Source organism: Geotrypetes seraphini, chromosome 3, assembly GCF_902459505.1.
Source record: "Geotrypetes seraphini chromosome 3, aGeoSer1.1, whole genome shotgun sequence".
NCBI classification, from domain to species: Eukaryota; Metazoa; Chordata; class Amphibia; order Gymnophiona; family Dermophiidae; genus Geotrypetes; species Geotrypetes seraphini.
The window spans coordinates 97,170,041-97,197,321 of record NC_047086.1 but is presented as its reverse complement, the minus strand read 5'-3'; the positions used below and the strand labels follow the sequence as shown (position 1 = coordinate 97,197,321).

At 45.7% G+C, this 27,281-nt stretch overlaps 1 protein-coding gene across 1 annotated transcript in view; it reads right to left on the bottom strand.

Moving 5' to 3' along the window:
* The window catches only part of DDX1 (DEAD-box helicase 1), a 194,657-nt gene that overhangs the window by 62,747 nt on the left and 104,629 nt on the right, over positions 1 to 27,281 (bottom strand). The window contains exons 12-13 of the mRNA XM_033936340.1: positions 21,563 to 21,677; positions 6,820 to 6,958 (exon numbers count right to left, since the gene is read on the bottom strand). Of these exons, the coding sequence (XP_033792231.1) occupies positions 6,820 to 6,958; positions 21,563 to 21,677 (254 nt within the window). The remainder of the gene's footprint in view (positions 1 to 6,819; positions 6,959 to 21,562; positions 21,678 to 27,281) is intronic.

The following is a 27,281-nucleotide window of genomic DNA, read 5'->3' as shown; positions in this document are numbered from 1 at the left end:
TTGTCAGCAGGAGACCTGAAGTTGTGATGCCGCTGTACAGGTCCATGGTGAGGCCTCATTTGGAATACTGTGTTCAATTCTGGAGACCACACTACCGGAAAGATGTGCTGAGAATCGAGTCGGTTCAACGTATGGCCACTAGGATGGTCTTGGGGCTCAAGGATCTCACGTATGAAGAAAGACTGAATAAACTATGGCTGTACTCACTTGAGGAACGAAGAGAGAGGGGAGACATGATTGAAACGTTTAAGTATATCACGGGCCGTATCGAGTCGGAAGAAGATATCTTCTACCTCAAGGGACCCTCGACCACCAGGGGGCATCTGCTGAAAATCAGGGGAGGGAAGTTCCATAGCGACTACAGAAAATATTTCTTCACTGAAAGAGTAGTGGATCATTGGAACAAACTCCCACTGCAGGTGATTGAGGCCAACAGCGTGTCAGATTTTAAGAGAAAATGGGATATTCACATGGGATCCCTAAGGGAGTAAAATCAGGGGGGCGGTTATTTGGAATGGGCAGACTTGGTGGGCTATAGCCCTTTTCTGCCGTCTTTTTCTATGTTTCAATGAGATCGCGCAAAGCAAGGGAGCAATGCTTCTGGCTCCGCGGAAAACTGAGGACATGCTGAGGAGACGCATGCCCTAGGCAGGGCGGGAGGGGCACACGCGCATGCGCAGGCCAATCGCAAGCCTGAAAATCTTCAAGCAAGTCTGCTTGTGAAAACGTCTGCTAGGGGGCTCCGTCGGTGACATCACCCATATGTAGAGAATATGCTGCCTGCTTGTCCTGGGATAATAGTAACTATGTGGGGAAAGGACCAAACACACATTCATAAATATATTTAAAGTGGAAGGCTTTAAGTGTATTAAATGCCAATCAAGTGGGTAGACATGGACGCAGAATTAATTGAAGACATAGAGAATATTACTCTAAGAGGAGAAGCTGTACTGCTAGGGGATTTCAATATGCCTGATGCAGACTGGAACTCATTTTCAGCGACAACCAGCAGTAGCAGGAGGCTCTTAACCTCCATAAAGGGAGCACGTCTCAAACAAATGGTAACAGAGCCCACTAGGGCAAAGGCGATCCTCGATTTGGTACTCACCAACGGAGAAAGCGTCTCAGAGGTCTCAGTAGGAGATATGCTAGCCTCCAGCGACCACAACATAGTATGGTTCAACCTTAGGAAAGGCTTCCCTAGATCAAACACGAAAACAAAGGTACTCAATTTCCGGGGCACAGACTTTGCACACATGGGAGATTTCGTCCATCAGACGCTGCAGGACCAAGCGGAGACCGATGATGTAGAAGCTAAGTGGTTAACACTGAAATCAACCATACATGAAGCAACTAGCCGCTTCATAAAATCAGTATATAAACGACAAAGAAACAATATACCCCAATGGTTCACCGCGGAGATCTCGCACCTCATTAAGGAGAAGAAAAAAGCGTTTCTCTCCTACAAGCGCACGGAGAAATGAAAGGCAAAGGTAGAATATAGGACCAGGTCTACAGCGGTCAAAATGGCAGTTAGGGAGACAAAACTACGAGTGGAAGAAATTCTGGTAAAAAACATTAAAAAGGGGAACAAATCCTTCTTCAGGTATATTAGTGACAGAAAAAGGAACACAGGCGGGATAGTACGCCTTAGAAGACCGGACGGAAGTTACGTGGAAGCAGATTCCAATAAAGCCAAACTACTGAATGAATACTTCTGCTCAGTCTTCACCTGTGAAGCACCAGGACATGGTCCGCAGTTGAAGGCAACACAAAGCACAGAAGACCCGTTTCAGAATTTTGAGTTCACACCAGGTGAAGTTTACAGTGAACTGGCAAGACTCAAGGTGAACAAAGCCATGGGACCAGACAATTTGCACCCAAGAGTGCTCAGAGAATTGAGCGATGTCCTGGCGAAACCGTTGGCTGAGCTATTCAATCTCTCCCTAAGTAAGGGGAAAGTTCCCCTGGACTGGAAATTAGCTAATGTCGTTCCTCTGCATAAAAAGGGTTGCAGGGCAGAGGCTGCGAATTATAGACCGGTGAGTCTCACATCAATAGTGTGCAAACTCATGGAAACACTAATTAAAAGCAAATTGGACACGATCTTGAATGAAGGGAATCTTCGGGATCCCAGTCAGCATGGATTCACCAAGGGTAGGTCCTGCCATCCAATCTCATCAGCTTCTTTGACTGGGTAACAAGAAAGTTGGACTTGGGAGAGTCTTTGGACGTTGTGTACCTGGACTTCAGTAAAGCTTTTGACAGTGTCCCACACCGCAGGCTGCTAAGCAAGATGGAATCGATGGGGTTAGGAGAGACACTAACTGCATGGGTCAATGATTGGCTGAGTGGCAGACTTCAGAGGGTGGTGGTTAATGGTACCCTCTCTAAAACATCGGAGGTGACCAGTGGAGTGCCGCAGGGCTCGGTCCTGGGTCCACTCCTTTTCAACATATTCATAGGGGATCTGACTCAAGGGCTTCAAGGTAAAATAACACTATTCGCCGATGATGCCAAACTATGTAATATAGTAAGTGAATGCAGTTTACAGAATTATATGGCGCAGGACCTGCTTACATTGGAAAGTTGGTCCTCAACCTGGCAGCTAGGCTTCAATGCTAAGAAATGTAAGGTCATGCATCTCGGAAGCGGAAATCCATGCAGGACGTACTTCTTGAACGGAGAAACTTTAACTAGGACTTCAGCAGAACGAGATTTGGGAGTAATTATCAGTGCAGACATGAAAACTGCCAATCAAGTGGAGAAGGCTTCATCTAAGGCAAGGCAGATATTGGGTTGTATCAATAGAAGTTTCGTCAGCCGAAAGCCTGAAGTCATAATGCCGTTGTACAGGGCCATGGTGAGACCTCATCTGGAGTACTGTGTGCAATTCTGGAGGCCACATTACAGTAAAGATGTGCGCAGAATTGAATCGGTTCAGCGGACGGCCACCAGGATGATCTCGGGGCTCAAGGGTCTCTCGTACGAAGAGAGACTGAACAAATTGCAGCTCTACACTCTCGAGGAACGTAGGGAGAGGGGAGACATGATCGAAACATTTAAGTACCTCACGGGACGTGTCGAAGTGGAAGATGATATTTTCTTTCTCAAGGGACCCTCGGCCACAAGAGGGCACCCGCTCAAACTTAGGGGCGGAAAATTTAATGGCGACACCAGAAAGTATTTCTTCACACAGAGAGTGGTTGATCATTGGAACAAGCTTCCAGTGCAGGTGATCGAGGCAGACAGCGTGCCAGACTTTAAGAATAAATGGGATACCCATGTGGGATCCCTACGAGGGTCAAGATAAGGAAATTGGGTCATTAGGGCATAGACAGGGGGTGGGTAAGCAGAGTGGGCAGACTTGATGGGCTGTAGCCCTTTTCTGCCATCATCTTCTATGTTTCTATTAATAATTTCTGCTAGGGGACTGGTGGCATGTCTGTTACACAACCTCATGCATTCCACAATTTTGTTTTCTACCTGTGCCAAATATGCTTTGATCAGTCCTATATTTACTAAAAGTCAACATATATGATACAATATGTATTATAAAAACAAACATTTAGTACTGCTTGCCAATAAACCACACCTCTGGGAGTAAACTGGCCTCTAATTATAAAAGGCAACAAAAATTTTTTCTGGAAATCATCTGACAACACAGCACATTTTTCTACATCAGTTTTTCACCCCGATTTCAGATCTGTTATTAGGTTTTTTTTCAGTCATGTAAACTTTTAAAATTATGACTAATGTTAGTTTATAGCATTTTAGCATATAGAGTTTTAAGAACTGCAGCATCAACTTAAAGAAATGTTGCAGTATCTTTGGTCTAAAGTCAAATAAGCACACAGAATAGTATAATTATACTGGACTGTGTCACTTAGCAACCAATATTTCTTCAAAAATGCTTAGAGTATGATTTATTTTTGTGAGTTGTGTCTGAATTGTCACAGCACAACATCCAGCAGTAGTCAGACATCATACCCTCAATTCCAGAAACCTTGGTAGCGACCTCCATTAACTGAATGTCCTGGTGAAAATGTTCTCCTTGCTCATCACGCACCATACCAAGATTATCCAGGAAAAAGTCAAGATGTAATTTTAATGACATGCGAAAGCCAAGTTTCTGATAAAAGTGAAGGAGATTTTGAACTCTTTCCTTGTATGGAGGTAACTTATTATTGCCCAGAAAGTTTTCTACTAACCACTTGAATGCCTCCCAAGCTTCAAGCTCAGCTGCTGAGAGTGACTGCTTAAAATCTTCATCTGGCATAACAAACTTGATCTGTGGGCCTATCAATATCCCTTCCTTCAGTTTTGCAATGCTGAATTTTGGAAATTTCTTAACAAGATATTGAAAACCTGGCGAGTTTGCTTTATCCATGGCCTTTACCGGGTTCTTCATCAACCTCAGTTTGATATGAAGAGATGGAAGAAATATTTAATGAGGATTCACCAATGGCATAAATTTCACACTGACTATCCCTGGGTTATAGGTATCCCCCAGCTGCCAGACATGCTTGACATAATGTTCAGCTGTAGATCTGCTATCCCACAAGAACAGGAAACAGCAGTATTTAGTGAATCCTCCTTGCATTCCCATTAGCATGCGAATGATCTTTAGATCACTACAGGTTGCTTCTAGTAAATTCTTCATATTCTCAGAAGACTCCTTTAGATGAGCAGAACGGGCAATTGGTATACTTGGTTTGGATTTTTCGTTGTGCAGTAACATTGCCTTCAAGCTTCTCTGTGATGAATCAATGAAGAGACGCCATTCATCTGGACAACGCACTTGTGACAAACTGTTGAAGCGCCCGTTGATGTCATGACAAAAGCACAATGAGCCATTTACAGTGAAGAATGTTATGATTAGCATCTTTTGCAAGCAAGTGCTTTTGCTTAAGCCTTGAAGCTTGAAGTTCTGCTTTTTCTTTTGAAAAATTTAGATCACAAATAAAATAATTGAGCTCAGCTTGTATAAAGGTCTCTGGTTCTGAATCTTCATCATTCACAAAATCAGGATCAGATAATTCTGGATTGTGAGCAGCTGCTGCCATCATCATCACATTCCTCATCATGTTCCATAGAAGCAATTCCATCTTATAAAGGTACAGGGACAGGCAGTGAGTCATCATGAGGAACTACATGACAACCTAATAGCCTCCAAAGCAGCTAAACTGGACAGACAAATCACCATTCTGTTATCTTCAAGAAAGATATTAAAACCATACTCTTCAAAAAATACATAAAACCCATCTAGCACAACCAGTCCCTACCCAAACCCCATCTACCCTCTCCATACCCTTAATACAAAGTCTAAAATTCTTCTAATTATCCAACATTTATCACCTTAAGATCTCGACAACTCTTTGGTAATTCTTATTACCCAACATTTATCACCTTAAGATCTCGACAACTCTTTGGTACTTCTTAGTAAATATTATGACATCGCATATGCTATTCCTGTAAACTTTTATGTAATTCTTGATAACTTTGATGTAATCCGCCTTGAACCGCAAGGCATTGGCGGAATAGAAATCACTAATGTAATGTAATGTAATGTAACAGGCCTAACAGCAGAATCCAGAGTAGGATATATAATTTTGTGCTTAGTTTTAGCTGAGAATCCACTTGTGCTCACAAGGCAAAGTCGCAATCTTTAATATGGTCTCGCGGTTCCCTCCATATCATTGGGATTGCAAATGACTTCACTGCCTTTCATTGATTGAGCCAGTCACGAAGTCCGTTGGAACAACTGGTACAGATGATAAGTGGAGTTCAAGACTTATCCTGGTCACCCAGTCGACAGCCAAAGTACAATTTGTATACCTTCTTCAGATCTACGGTAATTGGGCGACATTGTGCTTTCGTCGTGAATGAACTACAGATGTTAAACTATCTGGATGATTAGTACAATGTCTTAGCATGAAAAAAAAACTGATATTAATCACCATCTGTAGCATAAAATACAAAGACAATTGTCGTTAACCCTCCTTATATGTTTATCCTATAAACGCATAGCAAAAAAACTCGGATATGTGAAATATCAATGAATATACTGTGCCACACTTTCACAAGAGATAATGATGTCACAAATAAGTGAAGGCAGTGCTGCTTAGTCTAAAGGGGTGTATATTTCAAGAACGGAGGAAAAAGCCTCAGACAAATGCCCTCCCACCACCACAATGGTGGATAAAGGTGGTTGGGTGGTAACCTCATTGGCAGAAAACCTCCATTGCACTCCCTATTAAGTAAACTATAAGCAGGGCTGTCTTTGAAAATGATAGATGAAAAAAACTTTCAACTTATCTATGATCGGTACACCGATCATAGATAAGTTGAAAGTTTTTTTCATCTATCATTTGCAAAGACAGCCCTGCTTATAGTTTATTTAATAGGGAGTGCAATGGAGGTTTTCTGCCAACGAGGTTACCACCCAACCACCTTTATCCACCATTGTGGTGGTGGGAGGGCATTTGTCTGAGGCTTTTTCCTCCGTTCTTGAAATATACACCCCTTTAGACTAAAGCAGCACTGCCTTCACTTATTTGTGACATCATTATCTCTTGTGAAAGTGTGGCACAGTATATCCTATAAACGCATGACATATCGCCCAATTAATGTTTATAATTATATATAATGAGCCTCATTACAAAAATGTGATGTGCTAGTGAAAAACTAAACACAGATTTGATATCAGAACGAAAAATACTACAAAACCCACCCAACATTAACTCTGATGGAAATCATGTGTTGACCCTATGTTTACCTACAAATATTAGTATATAGTTTACAAAACATTTCTTGTACCTTAATTTAGGATTATCAACACCTTTTTTAAATTGCTTGATGTTGTTCAAAGTCTGTTCTGCTAATTCTCTGGAAGGTTCAATGATCAGCGCTTTTGGAGCATTAGGAAGATTCTTTGCTTGACCCACTTGTGCACTTCCTAATTAAAAAAAAATGAAAAAAGAGAAAGTTAAATATTTTACCACTCCTGAGCAGAAACACAAGGGGGGGGGGTGATATAAAGAGATTAGGTTCTTATCTTACTATCTTTTCTAGTAGATAGGTGTGTCATTCTGGATAAGTGGGTAATTTTCCTGTAGTTGCGAGCTTTGCAGAAGGATTTTTTCTGAAGATCTCTTACTTCATAGAAAGCTCTGCTGCCCCCTATAGTTAGTTCCAAAGCAGACAAATGCCCATTTGTAAAACATATGTAAAGTAGGGAGAAAGGGAAACTCCCCAACTAACAAGTCTGTTCTGAAATATAACAAACATATGAACCATCAACAATCAAAACATATAACTAACATGCTAACAGAAGCATTCATGGAACTCAAGCAGCACCCCAAAGTATGACAGTAACAAACTACTCTTCATGCCCTCAAGGTCTGACTGACATCCAATTTATAGGCTTCGATAAGAACATTTTAAGTGAGATAGTAGGTAGGTGCAGGAAATAAATGACAGGGCGGGGGTCCAGAATAACATACCTATCTACTAGAAAAGATATTAGCAAGGTAAGAATATAATCTTTTTCTAGTGCAATAGATGTGTCATTATGGACAAGCAGGACGTACAAAAGCAGTCCTAGAAATTCAGGGCGGGATGACTGCACCGGCTCGTTAACACTGAGGACCCAAAGGCAGAGTCCTCTCTTGCTGCCACATCCACACTGTAAAACTTGGCCAAAGTATGTAGAGTGGACCAAAATGCTGCCCTACAAATCTCCTCAGGTGAGACTGCCCTGGCTTCAGCCGAGGAAGCTACACTTTTAGTCGAATACGCCTTTACTAGAATGGAAGACTGTTTCCCACATACAATGTATGCTGACAAAATTGCCCTATGGATCCATCTGGAAATCATGGCCTTGGAAGCCAGCGCAGCTCACCTAGCTGGATTTGTCAGCAGAAAAAGATGTTCAAATATCTCAACCTAAACTTATCGGAGAAGCACTCTTCTCACATCCAACTTCTTCAGAATCCGGTTCTGTTTCCTGGAACGCTGGCAATTTGACTTCCTGATGTACATGGAACGCTGTAACCACCTTTAGCAAGAAAGAAGATGAATTTAAGGAAAGGCTCCCTGCAAGAAATAGCCTGGAGCTCCGAGACCCACATTTTACTGGGTGCACCAAAGTTGGAAAGTCTCCTAAGCTTTAGCATAGGCTGGGACTGTTGTTGGCTTCTTAGACTTAAGGAGGATAGCAATGATCACTTCTGAGTACCCCTTGCACACTAACGCTTCACGTTCAATAGCCATGCCATAAGAGCAAAGTGATCCAAATCTTCTATGACCACTGGACCCTGAGAAGGTCTGGTTGCACTTGTAGCCTGAGACCAGCACTCATCCAAAGATATAACACATCTGCGAACTACGGTCTGCGTGGCCAGTCTGGAGCCACCAGAATAAGAATGAACTTTCCCTGATGGCTTGAGATCCTTCAAAGGATTTGGCCTATCATGGGCCACAGAGGAAGCATGTAAAGCAAAACACTCCTGTGGCCATGGCTAGACCAGAGCATCCAGGTCCTTGCTTCTTGATCATATGCCATAAAGTCGAACACCGGTTGACCCCAGTGATGAACAGTGGATTGGAAGGCTGACCGTGCCCACTTGCCCGGATCCAGGGTAAAGCTGAGGAAATCAGCTTGGACATTGTCCACTCTTGCTACGTGTGCCACTGAGAGCGCCTGTAGATGACATTCCATCCAGTTGAACAACAAGCAGACTTCTAGACACAGCTGGACACTCTTGGTGTCTTCATGGCTGACATAGGCCATTGCTGTAGCATTCTCTGAGAAGACTTGGACTATCTGACCATCCAGTCTTCTGCAGTTTCTGTAAGGCTAGCCAAATAGCTTGGAGTACCAGCTTGCTGATTGACCACTTTCTCTGGGTGGCTAACAACGTCCCTGAAATCAGCCAACAACTGCAGTGAGCTTCCCAGCCGAAGAGAATGGCATCCATCATGAAACTACCCAGAAAGTTATGCTGAGAGGCATGCTCTTGGTGAGAGACTGAGGATATAGCCACCAGTCCATACTGGCCCAGGCCTAGGAATTTCTGCAGAGCGTCCTTCTAGGCAGACCAACATTCTAGCAGCACATATTGGAGAGGATGCGTGAGCGCCTTTGCCCAGGAGACCATATCTATTGTGGCCGTCATGGAACCTAGCACTTGAAAAGAGTGCCATGCCGATGGGGATGGACAGGCTAGCAAGTTCGTTATTTGAAAGCAAAACTTCTGTCTGCGTGCTTCTGGAAGATACACAGCCATGTTGAACATGATTCTCAGGTATTCAAAAAACTGAGATGGCGACAAATGACTCTTTCGGTAATTCGCAATCCAACCCAGGCTCCCCAGGGCTTAGTGCACCTGAACTACTGTGCGCTGTCCTTTGGTTAATGAAGGGACCCTGATCAGCCAGTTGACTAAGTAGGGATGTACTTGCAAACAATCATTTGCAGGTAGGCTACCACCCACCACCATTACCTTGGTGAATGTGTGAGGAGTAGTCACTAGAGAGCTGCACGGGAACGGGGACGACATGAATCCCGCGGGTTCCCCCTTTGGGTCGCAGGGATGCCCCCTAGGGTCGTGGGGACCCGTGGGGACATCCCCTAGAGTTGCGGGGACCCCGTGGGGACGCCTCCGAGGGTCGCGGGATTGGATGCGAGGCTCGTCTTCTCCCTACCTGCCCTGCCGCAGCACACAGCTGATCGGCATGGAAGTCTTCCACAATGTCAGCGCTGACATCGGAGGGAGGGCTTAAGCAAAGCCCTCCCTCCCTCTGTCAGCGCCAACATCGGGAAGACTTCCATGCCGATCGGCTGTGTGCTGCAATCGGCAGTGTCATACCATGGGGGGGGGGCGGGGAGGGAGGTCCGCCCCGGGTGTAGCCATAGGGGGGAGGCGTGCACAGCCGGCCAGGTCCCCTTACCTTTGTGGCGCTTCCTCCAACCGACCGACAACAGGCCCGGTCCGACAAACCTCCCTGCCCTGTAGCCGTGAATCTAAATTACTTTCTTAGAGCAGCTTCAATACTCCAGCTGCTGTAAGAAGGTAATTTAGATTCGCAGCTACAGGGCAGGGAGGTTTGTCGGACCTGTTCTGTTGTCAGTCGGGTGGGGAAGCGCCACAAAGGTAAGGGGCAGGGAGGGAGAAAGGGAGGAAAGGTGGAGTGGAGAGGAAAAGGTAAAACTGAGGGGGGAGGAGGACGCTGAAAGCACTGGGGAAGACAAAGGGGTGGAGAAGGACGCTGAAAGGACATGGGGAAGATGGGGGGGAGGAGAAGGACGCTGAAAGCACTTGGGGAAGACAGAGGGTGGAGAAGGACGCTGAAAGCACATGGGGAAGACGGGGAGGGAGAAGGATGCTGAAAGGACATGGGGAAGACAGAGGGGGGAGAAGGACACTGAAAGCACATGGGGAAGACAGAGGGGGGAGGAGGACACTGAAAGCACATGGGGAAGACAGAGGGGGGAGGAGGACACTGAAAGCACATGGGGAAGACAGAGGGGTGAGAAGGACGCTGACAGAACATGGGGAAGAGAGAGTGGGGACAAGACGCTGGCAGGGAAGAAGACAAAGATGCCAGACTATGGGGGGAGCGGAGGGAAGAAGATGGGTGCCAGACCAATTTGGAAGGGGGGATAAAGGGAGAGGCACAGTAACAGAGCAAATGGAAGACGCAGAGAGAAGAGAGATAGTGGATGGAAGGAATTGAATGAGAACATGAGGAAAGCAGAAACCAGGCAACAAAGGTAGGAAAAAAAATTTTTTTTTTTTTGGCTTTAGGATAAAGTAGTATATTAGTTGTGTTGATAAAAATTTATAAACATTAGAGACTCTGGTAGAAACCCGTTTACAAAGTATGTATTCTTCCCAATTAATACTTCCAAATTAATAAAGTCTTTTTGCTTATTTGTAAATGGGTTTCTACCAGAGCCTTTAATTCAGTAGCATAATTAAATGAAATAACTATTTCTGTAGTTTATAGGGACGGGTGGGGACGGAGGGGATTCCTCGCGGGGACGGAGGGGATTCCTCGCAGGGACGGGTGGGACTTTTGTGGGAGCGGGTGGGATTTCTGTCCCTGTGCAACTCTCTAGTAGAGGTTTACCAGATCCAGGTGTAACCAGACCTCCAGTTCCCTACCGCATCTTACTTCAAAAAGGCACAATGATGCCAGGCCCGGAGCACTCCCTTTCAAGATAGAGGGATGGCCCTTGTACTTTCTGCAGGCCTGTGCTCAGATTTCTTCAGACCATTGGCTTCTAAAAGTCATCCAGAGCAGTTTCAAACTGGAATTCACCCGGCCTTTAACAGACTGGACTCCCCTGCAGGGCTCTCGGACAAAACAAGCAGAGTGGAGGCCACTGTGAGAAAGTGCTGAACATTCAGGCAATAGAGTTGGTTCTGAAGACTTGGGCTTGTGCAGATACTCATTTACTTCATTGTGCCAAAGAAAGGCTCAGACAATTGAAGACTCATTCTAGACCTTACGTCAATACAGCGCTCAAGGTTCCGCGTTTCTGCATGGAGGCTGTTCATTCTGTCATATTGGCGGTAACTCCAGGAGAGTTCCTGGCCTCTCTAGATATCACAGAGACCTACTTGCATATTCTCATTTTACCAGATTGCAGAAATTCCTGAAGTTTAATGTTCTGGAAAACCATTACCAGTTCTTGGTCCTTCCCTTTGGCCTAGCGACTACTAGAGAGTTGACAGTGAGATCCATTAAAGATGCACATTCCAGAGGCTCATAAGGCAGTTGAGTCAAAGAGCAAAGGGCCAGGTTGAGATTCCATGATGGACAGGGCAGCCACAATCATCAGGGGAGGTCGAAGCCTCAAGCAGAAAAGACAAACTCCTACAGTCTGGCTTGTAGGAGAGAAATTGGAGTCCTAAGGGGCATTCCTGAGGTAAGAGGGGAGGGGCTCCAAGCATTGTTTGAAGCTTCTTACAATCTGTCTGTTGACCAAAGGAAAATAACCCACTAGTCCAGGATTAGAGGTGAGCCCCGTTTTTTGCATATCTGGGTGTATTGTGTGTTAAGATGTTATTAACTGGTTCTGTTTCCAGTGTTAAGAACATTCAAGGGATCCAGACAATTGTTAGAAAGTCAATTCGCAGAATGACAATTGATAAGATGCAAGAAGTACATACCAAGTATCGTTTATTGTTCAACGAATTGACTTTTCTAAAACATTGCCAAAGAATCCTCTGTAATTCCCCCCAGCCCCCTCTAAAGATGCACTCCTCCCCCCAACCCCCCCCAACCCGGGTTTGCCATAAGCTGAATGCAGCATGTTCCTTTGTCCTTGATGATACTAACCACTGCAACAGGGTTGACATGTAAAATGGAGGGAAAAAATGAAGCATGATTTTGTTAAGTCTGAGCAAAGGAAAACCAAAACAATTTATTTTAAAAGTAGGTTTCAAGATATTTGTAAGATGGCAGAAATTTTTGAGTGAAGCCCTATGCAGAGTTATATTCATTACATTAGTCAGGCTATCATCATAAATCAGATTATCATTGGATACAGAAGACTGGGGGGGGGGGAAGAGGAAAGATCTTGAAAACTATCAATGACTATTCCTGAATATATAGAAAAAAAATGAATTCCTGTCCAAAAAACTGAAGAAAAACAAATGAGTAGAAACAAATACAGATATTAATTTAAAATATGACACTGGCCAGTTCTAGCCAATCTTTTTGACAAAAGATATCTATTTGTAATAAGATTAAATTTAAAAAATAGCAAAAAGGAGAAATATTGCTTAAAGTGACTACAGAAAAATAAACTGAGATGCAGGACCGGCAGCACAGATTCCTAAACATGCTCAATAAAATAAAATATATTTAGAATATTTTAATAACCAAAAAATTTAAGAAACCAGAGAAAAATTCTATCACTATTTTTTCTGCATTTTCCTTTTATTTTTTGTTAGTTTTCTGAAATTTAGGCACCCAGGTAATCTAGTGTCTAGGATTTTTCTAGCTCTACATTAATAATAATAATAATAATTTATTTTTGTATACCGCCATACCCAGGGAGTTCTAGGCGGTTCACAACAAATAGATGAGTTACATACAGTGCAATTGAAAAAAGAAGAACATAACAAGGCAATCGAAGGCTCAAACTAGTTTACATTGACAATTTAAGTGAAGGAGGGCTAATACAGAGCGCATACGGTATGTACTGTAAGAGAGTACAATTGAATTTATGAGAGGGGGAACAGAGCATATTATATGAGAGGGAGGGGGCAGGGATCTTGGAAGGGGGGAGGAGGGGAAAAAGTAAAGAAAGGTGGGCAGTGTTGAGGGGGGGAGGGGAGAGTTAAGGATTTGATCTGATGCAAAGAAGAGTGTTCGATCTGTTTTCTAATGTGGAGAGGGGGAGCGTTAAGGCGGAAGAGGGGAGCATTAAGGATTTGGTCAATAGAAAAGTAGAGTTTTGAGCTTTTTTCTAAAGTGGAGGTATGAAGAGGCGTCAAGTATAATTTGGGCGAGCCATGAGTTAAGTTTGGCCACTTGAAAAGAGAAGGTTTGTTCGAGGAATCTTTTAAGATGACATGATTTCAGTGAGGGGAAAGCGAACATAGTTATTCTGCGGGAGTTCTTATTATTATAGTTCAGGTTAAAGTGGGGGTAAAGATAGTCTGGTGACATACCCGATACGGTTTTGTAGCAGATGCAAGAGAACTTAAATAGGACTCTGGATTCAAATGGCAGCCAGTGCAACTTGTGGTAGAAGGGGGATATGTGTTCCCATTTCTTCAGGCCAAAGATAAGGCGGATGGCGGTGTTTTGGACCAATCTCAGCTTCTTGGTGACTTTCTTGAAGGCGCCTAGATAAATGATGTTACAGTAGTCCAGGACACTAAGAATAGAAGCTTGGACCAGCAGACGAAAGGAAGTGTTGTCAAAGTATTTTTTAATGGTGCGGAGTTTTCAGAGTATCGAGATACTTTTCTTGAACACTAGGTCAGTGTGTTTCTCTAGTGTGAGATGTTTGTCTAAGGTGACTCCTAGTATTTTTAAGGATTGTTCAATACAGTAGTCTAGGCCATTGATACGTATCGCAGTTTCCTTGATTTTGTCGTTTGGGATACTAAGAAGAATTTAGTTTTTTCTGGGTTTAGCTTTAGCCTAAACGCTGTCATCCAAAGTTCGATCTGATTTAGGGTGAGAGATAGCGAGTTTAGAAGCTCTGAGGTAAGGTAGGAGAGCGGAATGATTATGGTGATGTCGTCTGCGTAAATGAAGAATTTGAGTTTCAAACTCTGCAGGAGGTTTCCTAGGGAGGCAAGGTAGATGTTAAATAGGGTGGGGGACAAGGGGGAGCCTTTTGGGACCTCACAAGGGTTGTCCCAGCTGTAAGAGGTAGTGTCGTCCTTGAACACCTTGTAGGTTCTTGTTATCAAGAATTTGTGGAACCAATTGAGAACATGACCTGAGATTCCAATAGATGTTAGACAGTCTAGTAGAGTGGCGTGGTCAACCAAGTCAAATGCGCTACTCAGATCGAGTTGCAATATTAGAGCACTTGAGCCTTGGCTGAATAGTTGATGAAGGTAATCAAGCAGAGAAGCTAAAATTGTTTCAGTACTGTGACCTGACCGGAAACCAGATTGATTGTCATGTAAGATATTGTGTTTTTCTAAGTATGTGGTGAGTTTGGTGTTTTCTATCCCTTCTGCTATTTTGGTGACTAGGGGGATATTGGTGATTGGTCTAAAGTTGGATGCATTGTTAGATGGCTCTTTAGTATTTTTCTTAATTGGTGAAATCATAATGTGCCCTTGTTCTACTGGGAACTTCCCAGAGGTTAGTAGGGAGTTGATCCAAGTCAGCATTTTGGCCTTAAAAATGACTGGGGCCGATTTCATGACATTAGGGGGACAGGTATCCAGTCTGCAGTAGGAATTGGCATACTTATTGTAGTGTTTACTGAAAGTTTGCCAGTCTATGGGTGAGAATGTGTTCCAGAATAGGTCAGCTCTAGAGTCGTCTGAGTCTAGTAGAATGGGGTAACACCAGTGGGGTTTTGGAGGGTCGGTGAGGGAGGATCTTAGTTTTTGTATTTTGGAGATTAAGAAATCCACCATGCTGTTTGCAGTTAGAGTGGGCTCTTCGGGTGTGTCGATAAATGTTTCTATATTGTATAGATCATTTACCAGCTTAAAAAGGTTGCTACTGTTGGTTGAGATGTCGCCGATTTTGAGGGCATAGAAGTTTTTGCGTTTTTCTTTGGTCCGATTTTTGTAGATTTTTAATTTTTGTCTCCAGGCGATTCTGTGCTCTTGTGACCCTGATTTTAGCCAAAGTCTTTCCGATTTTCTTAGGTCTCTCTTTAGCATTAGCAGTTCTGTGTCAAACCAGCCCTCTAGGATTTTTAGTCTCTTTCTGCGGGTTTTAATGGAAGCCATTTTATTTAGGATATTGGTGCTATCATTAATCCAGGAGTTCATGAATTGATCGGTTTGTTTGTTTTGTTCCGATATGATCTCATAGTGAGACCAGAATTCTACGGGATTTATTTTACCTCTGCTAGTATGGAATTTTATATTTCTCGTTTTTGGGTTATTATTTGTTGGACTTGTGTTTTTTAGTTGGCAATCGAGTTCAAAATTGCAGAGGCTGTGATCTGACCATAATGAATCGGTCCAGTGTTCTTGTTTCCAGAGTATTTTGGGTTTAGATAGCTCTCTTGAGGAGAAAGTGACTAAATCTAACTGATGGCCTCTTTGGTGGGTTTTAATTGGGGGAGGTTTGAGGTACCCTAGTGAAGAGATGAGTGACCAGAGTTCTATGGTTTCAGGATGGTCTATTTTTTCCAGGTGGATACTGATATCTCCACATAGTAGGTTGTACGGGCTGGATAGAGAATTAGTTAGTAAAAATTCGGAGAAGTCATCCTTGGCCAGGTTCCATTTTTTTGGTGGAACGTAAAACAGAGTTATTGTTAGCGCAGCCGCTAGGGATTTGGACGATAGTGAGAGTGAAAGAATTTCTAGGTTGGGAGTGGATTTTGAGTTTAGAATAGAGCAGTGTAGATTGTCTTAGAAGATCATGGCTAGGCCTCCCCCCCCTGCCCCAAGTTCTAGCTAGTGATAAAATTTTGAAGCCTGGGGGAAGGCAGTCTTGGATAATAATATCGTTATCGGATAGTAGCCATGTTTCTGTAAATAGAGCGAAGTCAGGGTTGGTTTCTTTCAGCCAGTCCTTAATAAGTAAGGCCTTGTTCCTCATGGATCTTATATTTAAGTAAAAGCCATGTAGGTTCTGGTAGTTGGCCGGATCAATTGGATAAATGTGTGAGTAAGTTAGTTTTTTTAGTGATCGTTGTTTTTTTATGTATGGTTTGGTCAGTCTGCGTAGGGGTGGTAGAACTGGTATTGGGAAGGGGCCTGCATCAGAGTAATCATATAAGGTGCGGTGAGAGATTGTAGGGGTGTTAGTTTTAACCGCACGGAATGTGGGGTTAAGGACAGGGATAGGGGTTAGGGTGAGTGAATTGATTATGCAAATTCTGAACCAGATCAGATATAGTAGGAATAGTTGCAGCCACGGTTGGGAGTTGGGGTGGGCCATGATACAGATTTTATGTAGGAAGTTGGGAAGAGAGAAACACCGTCCAGCCAACGTAGGGTTGGGGGTGACAAGAAACAGTCTAGCCGAGGGGGGGGATGATGGCTAGAGATACACTGGAAATGAAAGGCAGTCTGACAAAGATGGTTACTTATCGTCTAGAGGTTCAGTTAGTTCTGTCTTGGGATCAGAAGTTGTGGACGCTTCACGTTCCGGCGCTTCACGAAGGCGCTCTCAAAGGCGCACATGCGCCTTCGTCGGCACGCCAAACGGCTGCACGCTGTTGGGGAATGACACGGGGAAAAAAATCTGTCCCCGTCACTGCACCGACCCGGCCCACCATCCTCTGCACCGCCCCGTCACCGCCGTTTCCTTCACCGCCCCGTCACTGCCATCCCTTTCACCGCCCCATCACCGCCACTCCCATCCCATTCACCGCCCCGTCACCGTCCCCGCAGCATCCATATAAGCCTCAGTACTGCGAAACACCATGAAGACAGAAGAGAGTCCTGCCACTACAACTATTGCACTGAGAATCTGTTTCAGTGCCTCTGCCCTGTAGTAAAAACAGAACATAAAATAAATCAATTGACTTGCCCTCCCTTGCAATGACGTGTCCCCCATGTTCACCTATAGCTCGAATCAGATCAATTGTGCACACTAAAAATGCAGGAGGATCTGGAACGTGAGCGCAGGTAGGCAGTGATACAAAAACAGCAGACACCCGACCGATTGCAGTGTTCCGCCATCTTTCTCCCTCCATCTCACCTTAGATGTAGAGTATGCCAGCTTTGTTTTTCGCCCAGCCGCACGTGCGGGTGCTCATTTGTTCAATATTCTCCTCTGACGCAACCGGAAACAGGAAGTTGTAAGAGAGGAGAAGATTGATCAACTCGAGCAGCTGCGCAAGCGCGGCTTTTTGTACGCATGCGGCTGGGCGAAAAAGAAAGCCGGCATACTCTACATCAGTGTTTTTCAACCTTTTTACACCCGTGAATCGGCAGAAATAAAAGAATTATTTTGTGGACCGGCAAACTACTAGGACTAAAATTTTAAAAGCCTGTTTCCGCCCCATCTCCGCAAGCTCGGTCACCTCAGTAACTATAGAAAAATAGACAAATATAGTGCAAAATATAGACAGCAGATATAACTTCTCAAAACTGACACATTTTGATCATTAAATTGAAAATAAAATCATTTAGAAACATAGAAACATAGAAAGATGACGGCAGATAAGGGCCATAGCCCATCAAGTCTGCCCACACTATTTACCCACCCTCTTAAATCTACTGACCCCCTAAAGAATAATTGTAATTATACTGCCACTCTACTGACCCGCTCATTCAGTCCTAGTGACCCTATCCCTTGGCATGACCTCGTAGGGATCCCACATAGGTATCCCATTTGTTCTTGAAGTCTGAGATGCTGCGTGCCTTGACCACCTGCACTGGAAGCTCGTTCCAATGCTCAATCACTCTCTCCGTGAAGAAGTATTTCCTGGTGTCTCCACGGAACTTCCCTCCCCTGAGCTTGAGCGGATGTCCTCTTGTGGTCGAGGGTCCCCTGAGAAGAAAGATATCATCTTCCACAACCCGTCCCGTGATGTACTTAAATGTCTCAATCATGTCTCCCCTCTCCCTACGCTCCTCGAGAGTGTAGAGCTGCAATTTGCTCAGTCTTTCTTCGTACGGGAGACCCTTTAGCCCCGAGACCATCCTGGTGGCCATCCGCTGAACCGATTCAACTCTGAGCACATCCTTACGGTAATGTGGCCTCCAGAATTGAACACAGTATTCCAGATGCGGTCTCACCATGGCTCTGTACAGTGGCATCATGACTTCAGGTTTCCTGTTGACGAAGCTTCTCTTGATACAGCCTATCATTTGCCGTGCTTTAGATGAAGCCTTCTCCACTTGAGTGGATGCTTTCATGTCAGCACTGATGATTACTCCTAAGTCTCGTTCTGCCGTAGTCCTGGCTAAAGTTTCTCCATTCAGGGTGTAAGTTCTGCAAGGATTTCCGTTGCCGAGATGCATGACCTTACATTTCTTGGCATTGAAGCCCAGCTGCCAGATCAAGGACCAACTTTTTAAAGTACGCAGGTCTTGCTCCATAGCATCCTGAAGATTATAGCCGTTTACTACATTGCATGGTTTGGCGTCATCAGCGAATAAGGTTACCTTGCCTTGGAGCCCTTGAGTCAGATCCCTAATGAATATGTTGAAGAGGAGTGGGCCCAGGACCGAACCCTGTGGCACTCCGCTGGTCACCTCTGACATTTTAGAAAGGGTACCGTTGACCACCACCCTCTGAAGTCTGCCACTAAGCCAATCTTTAACCCATGCAGTTAGAGTCTCTCCTAATCCCATAGATTTCATCTTGTTCAGCAGCCTGCGGTGTGGGACGCTGTCAAACGCTTTGCTGAAGTCCAGGTACACGACGTCCAAGGACTCTCCTGAGTCTAGTCTTCTTGTTACCCAGTCAAAGAAGCTTATTAGATTGGACTGGCATGACCTACCCTTGGTGAATCCATGTTGGCTGGGATCCCGGAGATTTCCCTCGTTCAGGATCGTATCTAATTTATACTTAATTAGTGTTTCCATGAGTTTGCACACTATTGAGGTGAGGCTTACCGGTCTATAGTTCGCAGCCTCAGCCTTGCAACCCTTTTTATGTAGAGGAACGACGTTGGCTGTTTTCCAGTCCAACGGAACTTTCCCGTACTTAGTGAGAGATTGAAGAGCACCGCCAACAGTTCTGCCAGGACATCTCTCAATTCTCTGAGCACTCTTGGGTGTAAATTGTCCGGTCCCATGGCCTTGTTTACCTTTAGCCTTGCCAGTTCGTTGTAGACGTCCCCAGGAGTGAACTCAAAGTTCTGAAACGGGTCATCCACGTCTTGTATTATCATCAACTGTGGTCCGTGTCCCGGTGCTTCGCAGGTGAAGACTGAGCAGAAATATTCATTTAGTAGTTCTGCTTTTTCTGAATCCGCCACCGCGTAGTTTCCGTCCGGTTGTCTAAGGCGTACTATACCGTCTGTGTTCCTTTTCCTATCGCTGATATACCTAAAGAAGGATTTGTCCCCTTTTTTAATGTTTTTTGCCAGAGTTTCTTCCACTCGACGTTTGTCCTCCCTAACTGCTGTTTTGACCGCTGCCGATCTGGTCTTATATTCTAAATGCGGCTGCCGCGGGTAACCCGCCACCGTGTCATTCTCTACTCTACATACTCAAGATTCTTTCAAAAATATATGGAAGATTACGGCTCTCTTTTACTAAGCTGTGGTAGAGGTTTATACCGCGCTCCGGGATGCTAAATGCTCTGATACTGCTCCACCACTCAAAGGAATTCTATGAGTATCGGAGCAACATCAGAACATTTAGCGCTCTGGGCCACAGTAGAAACCTTTACCGTGATTTAGTTAAAAAAAAAAAAAATAATACAATTTTTTTTGCAGATGTGTGTACACGTTTTAGGTATAGATTATTGCTCCTTTCTGTAGGGGTGTTTCCTTATTCACACCTGAAGGTTAGGCCTCTCTGACGTCATAAAGCCTGAACCATTGTCTGAAAGAAATCATTCCAGCATGAACCATGCAAGAAGAGAAAGAAGGAAACATCTTTGCTGTTTATGCCTGATGCATTCTGGGTATGTAACAGAACTGTATTCTAGTCAAGGACATCCAGCTAAGCCTACATGCTCAGCCTGTGTGAATCTTGGGGGAGGCATTGCTCCTGTGCTGTTCTTATCTAACGAAGGCGCCTCTGTTACACAGCCTGTGCGAGACTCTATACAGAAAGGCTATTTGTCTAAGTTATGTTTCTGGATTGGTCTGGAGAGGTCATCTGACGAGAACCAAATAGAAGGTGCCTAATTATTGATTAGTCTATGTTGGGATGTGAGGAAGTTTGCATCTTATCATAGGTGTCCTCTGCACATCTTCGATAATAATTAAGACTTGAAAAGTTACCTCTTGTGACTCTCTGCTTGAGAGAGCGAAACCGGACTTTCTACAGATCGGGATTCCATCACTTAAAGGAAACCTTTGCTGGCAACCTAATTTACAGCTTTTCCAGTGGCTGATGGACTGTTCCTAATCAGAAGAATTTCTATATCTACTAAGCGGAGGAAAGACATTCCTTCTCCCCAATTTTGCTGAGGCCTGATCTTTGTGGTGAGAATAAGGAATTTTATGTCTTTTCAGCTGGGTTAGAGAGAGAATTCTATTGTCTTTGGGACAAGGAAGTGAAGTACCTGTGGTGGTAAGCTATATTTTAGTTGCTGCTAATCAGGAATTATTATTATAAGGAATTATTTAGAGTGTAAGAATTAGTTTTACTCATTTATCTAGCAAGTGTGGTGTGAGAACTATGTACTGAGTTTCATATATGTATTCAGATATTTTGTGAACAATAATCATTATTTGCTAATGGCTTATGAACTATATTTTTCTATTTTCATAATAAAAGTATTTCATAAAGCCTGGGTTTCTGTGTCATGTAAGTAGGCAAAGCTTGCTGAACCTGGATGGAGTTTATGGCTTCCTCTAGAAAACTAAGAAACACGTAACTTGTTTATGTAACTAATTAGTACAACCATAAATCTTACTACATTTCTGTAAAAGAACACCCCTTAAAGAAAACAAATGTTGAAATTGAATATAAAGAACCAAAACAGGGATACAAAGTACATAACACTGTTGTGTCCACTGTTGTGTACTTTGTATCCCTCTTTTGGTTCTTTATATTCAATTTCAACATTTGTTTTTTTTAAGGGGTGTTCTTTTATAGAAAGGAGCAACAATCTATACCTAAAACGTACACCCCCCCTTTTTTTAGACTCACAAAATTGAATATGAAACATAATAAATACTCTTATATCCATACTTCTGATTTAATATGCAAATTTTAAAAAACTGACAGGATACATCTCTCTCTCCATTACATACCTGCCTGCTGTGACTTCACAACATGACCATCAGCAGCCTTAGAGAGTGCAACAAAACCATCTTTCGGTGGAAACTTGAAGTCTTCATCACCAAAATTGAATTTCAGTTCTGCATTCTAAAGGACAAAACAGTAATATAATTGATGTGCCTGCAAATGGAACATACCATATATAGTCAAACATAAACTGAGGTGACCTTTTTTTCCCCTTTTGGATGGAAAAAAGGATATCTCGAATATAAACCGGAGGTTAGAAGTTTGGGTTTATCATGGTGAGCCAAAGTATAACGACAGCTTACCATTCCTCCCCATTAGCTAACTCTTAAGTCACTAAATATAATACAAACATCTATGATGCATATATTCCAAAGCTAACATATTCATAAGGACTCTACATAGAAAAATGCAACTAGAAGCAACCACAAACAAATAATTGTAGACAAAAATCAAACTTAAACCTCAAGAGGCCATATGCTGTTCAACACCAGAGAAAGAAAAACAACACTCTACACTTTGGAAAATAAAAAGAAAGCAGTATAAATTTACAGTAAAGCAATGTTACTTACCGTAACAGTTGTTATCCAGGGACAGCAGGCAGCTATTCTCACTAATGGGTGACATCACTAATGGGTGATGTCATCAGACAGAGCCCCGGTACGGACGTCTCACAAGCACGTGTTGCTTGTAGAAACTTAAAGTTTCTAGATGCCCGCACCGCGCATGCGCCGGTGCCTTCCTACCCGGAGATCCGGGCGTGTCTCCTCAGTTCAGGTAGCTAGCCTGAGAAGCCAACCCAGGGGAGGTGGGTGGGACGTGAGAATAGCTGCCTGCTGTCCCTGGATAACAACTGTTACGGTAAGTAACATTGCTTTATCCCAGGACAAGCAGGCAGGTATTCTCACTAATGGGTGACCTCCAAGCTAACCTCAGTGGGATGGAGGGGGAGTTGGCGACTTAAGAGAATAAATTTTTCAATACTGTTTGGCCAAACTGTCCATCCCGTCTGGAGAGGGTATCCAGACAATAATGTGAGGTGAATGTGTGAACCGAGGACCAGGTGGCAGCCTTGCAAATTTCCTCGATTGGTGTTGATCTGAGGAATGCTACTGAGGCTGCCATTGCTCTGACCTTATGGGCTGTGACCTTACAAGGAAGTGATAATCCAGCCTGGGCATAGCAGAAAGAGATACAAGCCGCCATCCAGTTAGAGATGGTGCGCTTTGATACGGGTCTTCCCAACTTGTTAGGATCGAAGGAGACAAAAAGTTGAGGAGTGGTTCTGTGTGGCTTGGTGCGATCCAGGTAGAAAGCCAAGGCACGTTTACAGTCTAGAGTGTGAAGGGCCGATTCTCCGTGGTGAGAATGAGGCTTAGGGAAGAATACTGGAAGTACAATGGATTGGTTGAGATGAAATTCGGAGACCACCTTAGGCAGGAATTTCGGGTGAGTGCGGAGGACCACCTTGTCATGGTGGAATACTGTGAATGGTGGGTCCGCCATCAATGCCTGGAGTTCGCTGACTCTGCGAGCGGACGTAAGGGCTACAAGGAAAAGCACCTTCCAGGTGAGATACTTCAGAGGGGCCCTGTTGAGTGGTTCAAACGGGGGCTTCATGAGGTGGGAAAGGACTACATTGAGGTCCCAAACCACTGGGGGTGGTTTGAGAGGAGGGTTAACATGGAAGAGTCCTTTCATAATTCTGGCGACCACCGGATGGGCCGAGAGGGGTTTCCCTTGTAGAGGCTGGTGGAACGCCGCAATAGCGCTCAGGTGGACTCGTATGGATGTGGACTTGAGCCCAGATTGAGATAGGTGCAGGAGATAGTCCAGCACGGAGGATAAGGAAGCTCGCTGAGGTTCCTTTGACTTAGAAACGCACCATGAGGAGAATCTGGTCCATTTCTGGGAGTAGCATTGTCGAGTGGCGGGCTTCCTGGAAGCTTCCAAGACCTCCCTCACTTCTTGTGAGAATTGGTGAGGGGTTACGTTGAGAGGAACCAAGCTGTCAGGTGGAGAGACTGCAGGTTGGGATGGAGTAGTGATCCTTGATGTTGAGTAAGTAGTGAAGGAAACACTGGAAGTGGTACTGGTTCCCTGCTGCTGAGTTGAAGTAGGAGGGAGAACCAAGGTTGTCTGGGCCACCGAGGAGCTATTAGAATCATGGTGGCCCGTTCGAGTTTCAGCTTGACCAGAGTCTTCTGGATCAGCGGGAATGGTGGGAACGCATATAGAAATCGTTTCCCCCAGTTCAGTAGAAAAGCATCTGCCTCGAGGCGATGAGGAGTGTAGATCCTGGAGCAAAACTGAGGCAGTTTGGCGTTGTGGGGAGCCGCAAAGAGGTCTATCTGAGGCGTCCCCCATTGCGTGAAGATTTGGTGAAGGGGGTTGGAATGGAGAGTCCATTCGTGCGGTTGTAGCAGACGGCTTAGTTTGTCTGCTAGGACGTTGTTCTCCCCCTGGATGTATACTGCTCTGAGTAGGGCGTTGTGGCGCACCGCCCAGTCCCAGACTCGTAGAGCTTCCTGGCAAAGGAGGGACGAGCCCGTGCCCCCTTGCTTGTTGATGTAATACATGGCAGCCTGATTGTCTGTGCGAATGAGGATTACCATGTCGTGAAGTAGATGTTGGGAAGCTTGGAGCGCATTGAAGATGGCTCTGAGTTCCAGTAGATTGATTTGGTGTAGTCTTTCCGCACTGGTCCAGAATCCTTGGGTGCGGAGACCCTCCAGGTGGGCCCCCCATGCGTAATTCGACGAATCGGTTGTGAGAACTTTCTGATGGGGGGGAGAGTGCATCAGCAAACCTCTGGATAGATTCGAAGAGGTCATCCACCAAAGTAAAGACTGCCGAAGAGCAGGTGTGACTACGATGCGTTTGGATAGTGGATCGGATGTCTGATTCCACTGTGATGCCAGGGTCCACTGGGGGATCCTGAGGTGGAGTCTGGCAAAGGGTGTCACGTGTACTGTGGAGGCCATATGGCCCAGGAGCACCATCAGTTGTCTCGCCGGTATGGTTTGGTGAGTGACCACCGACTGGCAGAGATGAAGAAGAGACTCCATGCGTTGCCGGGGCAGGAATGCTCGGAGTCGGGTGGTGTCCAGGACCGCTCCGATGAAGGGGAGGGACTGGGTGGGTTGTAGATGGGACTTGGAGAAGTTGATCTCGAAGCCCAAATTCTGGAGGAAGTAGGTTGTAGCCAAGGCCGCCGAAGTGACCTCTGGGGCTGACGGGGCCTTGATGAGCCAGTCGTCGAGGTATGGAAAGACCTGTAGACCCCTGTCCCGGAGTGCTGCGGCCACTACCACCAGGCACTTTGTGAAGACTCTGGGGGACGAAGATAGGCCGAATGGTAGCACTCGATACTGTAGGTGCAGATTTTCCACCCGAAATCTGAGGAACTTTCGGGAGGCCGGGTGAATGGGGATGTGAGTGTAGGCCTCCTTGAGATCCAGGGAGCATAACCAGTCGTTCTGCTCGAGGAGGGGGTATAGAGAAGCCAAAGTCAACATGCGAAACTTCTCTTTGACCAGGAACTTGTTGAGGGCCCGAAGGTCTAAAATGGGTCGCAGGTCGCCCGTTTTCTTCGGGACGAGGAAGTACCGGGAGTAAAACCCTCGGTTCAATTGGTCTGACGGGACCGTCTCGACAGCCCGAAGCTGAAGTAAGGTTTGGACTTCCTGAAGAAGAAGGGCGGTCTGCGTCGAGCTTGAAGGATACTCTCTTGGAGGATGGTCCGGGGGGACCCGGTGGAATTGAAGAGAGTATCCTTCTCTTATGATGGAGAGGACCCATAGGTCCGTGGTTATGGCCTCCCATCGGTGGTAAAAAAGATGGAGGCGGCCCCCTATGGGAGAGGCCGAGGTTATGCTCCCGGGAGGGGCGTCAAAAGGGCTGGGGAGCCTTAGGTACAGCCGGTGGCTGGAGTTTTTGCTGAGACTTCTGGGGGGGTTGTCTCTTCGCAGGCTGTCTCGCAGCGGGCGTTTGTCTGGGCATGTAACGCCGCTGGTAAATCAGGGGTGGCCTGGAAGGTCGAGACTGTTGAGGTTTGGGTTTGGGCCGTAGGATGGATTGAAAGGATTTTTCATGATCCGACAGCTTCTTGGTAACAGTTTCGATAGACTCATCGAACAGGTCAGCTCCAGCACATGGTACGTTGGCGAGTCTGTCCTGTAGGTTGGGATCCATATCGATAGTACGGAGCCATGCCAGGCGACGCATAGCTACCGCGCTTGCGGCGGCGCGTGCCGAGAGTTCGAATGCATCGAAGGAGGATTGCATCAGCTGGAGTCGTAATTGGGAGAGGGAGGCTACCACTTCCTCGAACTCGAATCGAGCTTGGTTGTCTATGAACGGAGTGAACTTGCGGAGTACCGGCAAGAAGAACTCCAGATAGGAAGAGAAAAAGAAGTTGTAGTTTAGCACCCGTGACGCCATCATGGAGTTTTGGTAGAATTTTCTACCAAATTTGTCCATCGTTCTTCCCTCTCGGCCCGGCGGTACAGAGGCGTAGACCTGGGAGGGATGAGAGCGTTTAAGGGAGGACTCGACCAGTAGGGATTGGTGGGAGAGTTGGGGGCCCTCGAACCCTTTATGGTGCACGATGCGGTATCGAGCATCGAGTTTGCTGGGGATCGCCGGTATGGAATACGGCGTTTCGAAGCACTGCATGAAGGTCTGGTCCAGTAATTTATGCAAGGGGAGCCGAAGCGACTCCGTTGGAGGGTTAGGTAAGTGCATGGTGTCCAGATACTCTTTGGAGTATCTGGAGCCCGTGTCAAGGGTCACATCCAGATCATCCGCCATTTGTCGGAGGAATGATGAGAAGGACAATTGTTCCGCCAGCGTCGGTCTGTGGGACGGGCTGGAGGAGGATGAGGCCTCCAGGTCCGTGGACATCGGGGAGTGACAAGGAGAATCGGGTACCGGTGTCTCCTCGTACTCCGGGCCCCTCGGAGGGGACACCTCTGATGAGGAGTATCCCCTACGTTGCAGTTTTTTCTGCGGTGACACCTCCGAATGGCGTGAGGAGTGCCAGGATGAGTGTCTCGATCGGTGCCCGTCTCGGTGGCGGGACGGGGATCGGGATCGTCTGTGCATCGCATGGTCTCCCGAGGCCCCCAAGTGGATAGGGCTGGAAGCGGTGGATCGCAACTGGGTTTGCGATGCGGGTTCTTGCGATGCTACCCAAGTCTGGTAAGGAGTACGGAAGAACTCTTCCTGACTATGCCCAGGGCTTCGAGTATCGAGCGGAGGTCTGGTCCCATGTTGGCGCGGAGGCGTAATGGGTTCTAATGGCGGCATATCGGTAAGCGAGGCTTGCCGCGTGGGCATCGCCGCCCTCCCCCGTTCGTCCTCGTCGGTTGTCGAGGTCGAACGGTGTGGGGGAGGGGGAGGGGGCGGACCGCCCCTTTGGATCGGTACCGGGAGGTCACCCTGTATGGCAGCGATGAGCCCGGGTCCGATGGTCTGCATGAGCTCAACGAATTGAGCTTCCAGCACGGACCGTAGCGAAGCCGATAGGGAGGGATCCGCACCGAAAGGGGGTCCTCCTGCACGGACATCGCGCTCCTTCGAGGTCGAGTGCTTCTGCTTAGTAGCTTTCGGCACTTTGATGACCATTGGTGGCACTGTGGAAGGAAGAGGTACCTGAACCGAGGAGACCGGGGCAGGCACCGACGTCGAGCTCGTGGATGGTGTCGGGGTGAGCGATGCCGGTTT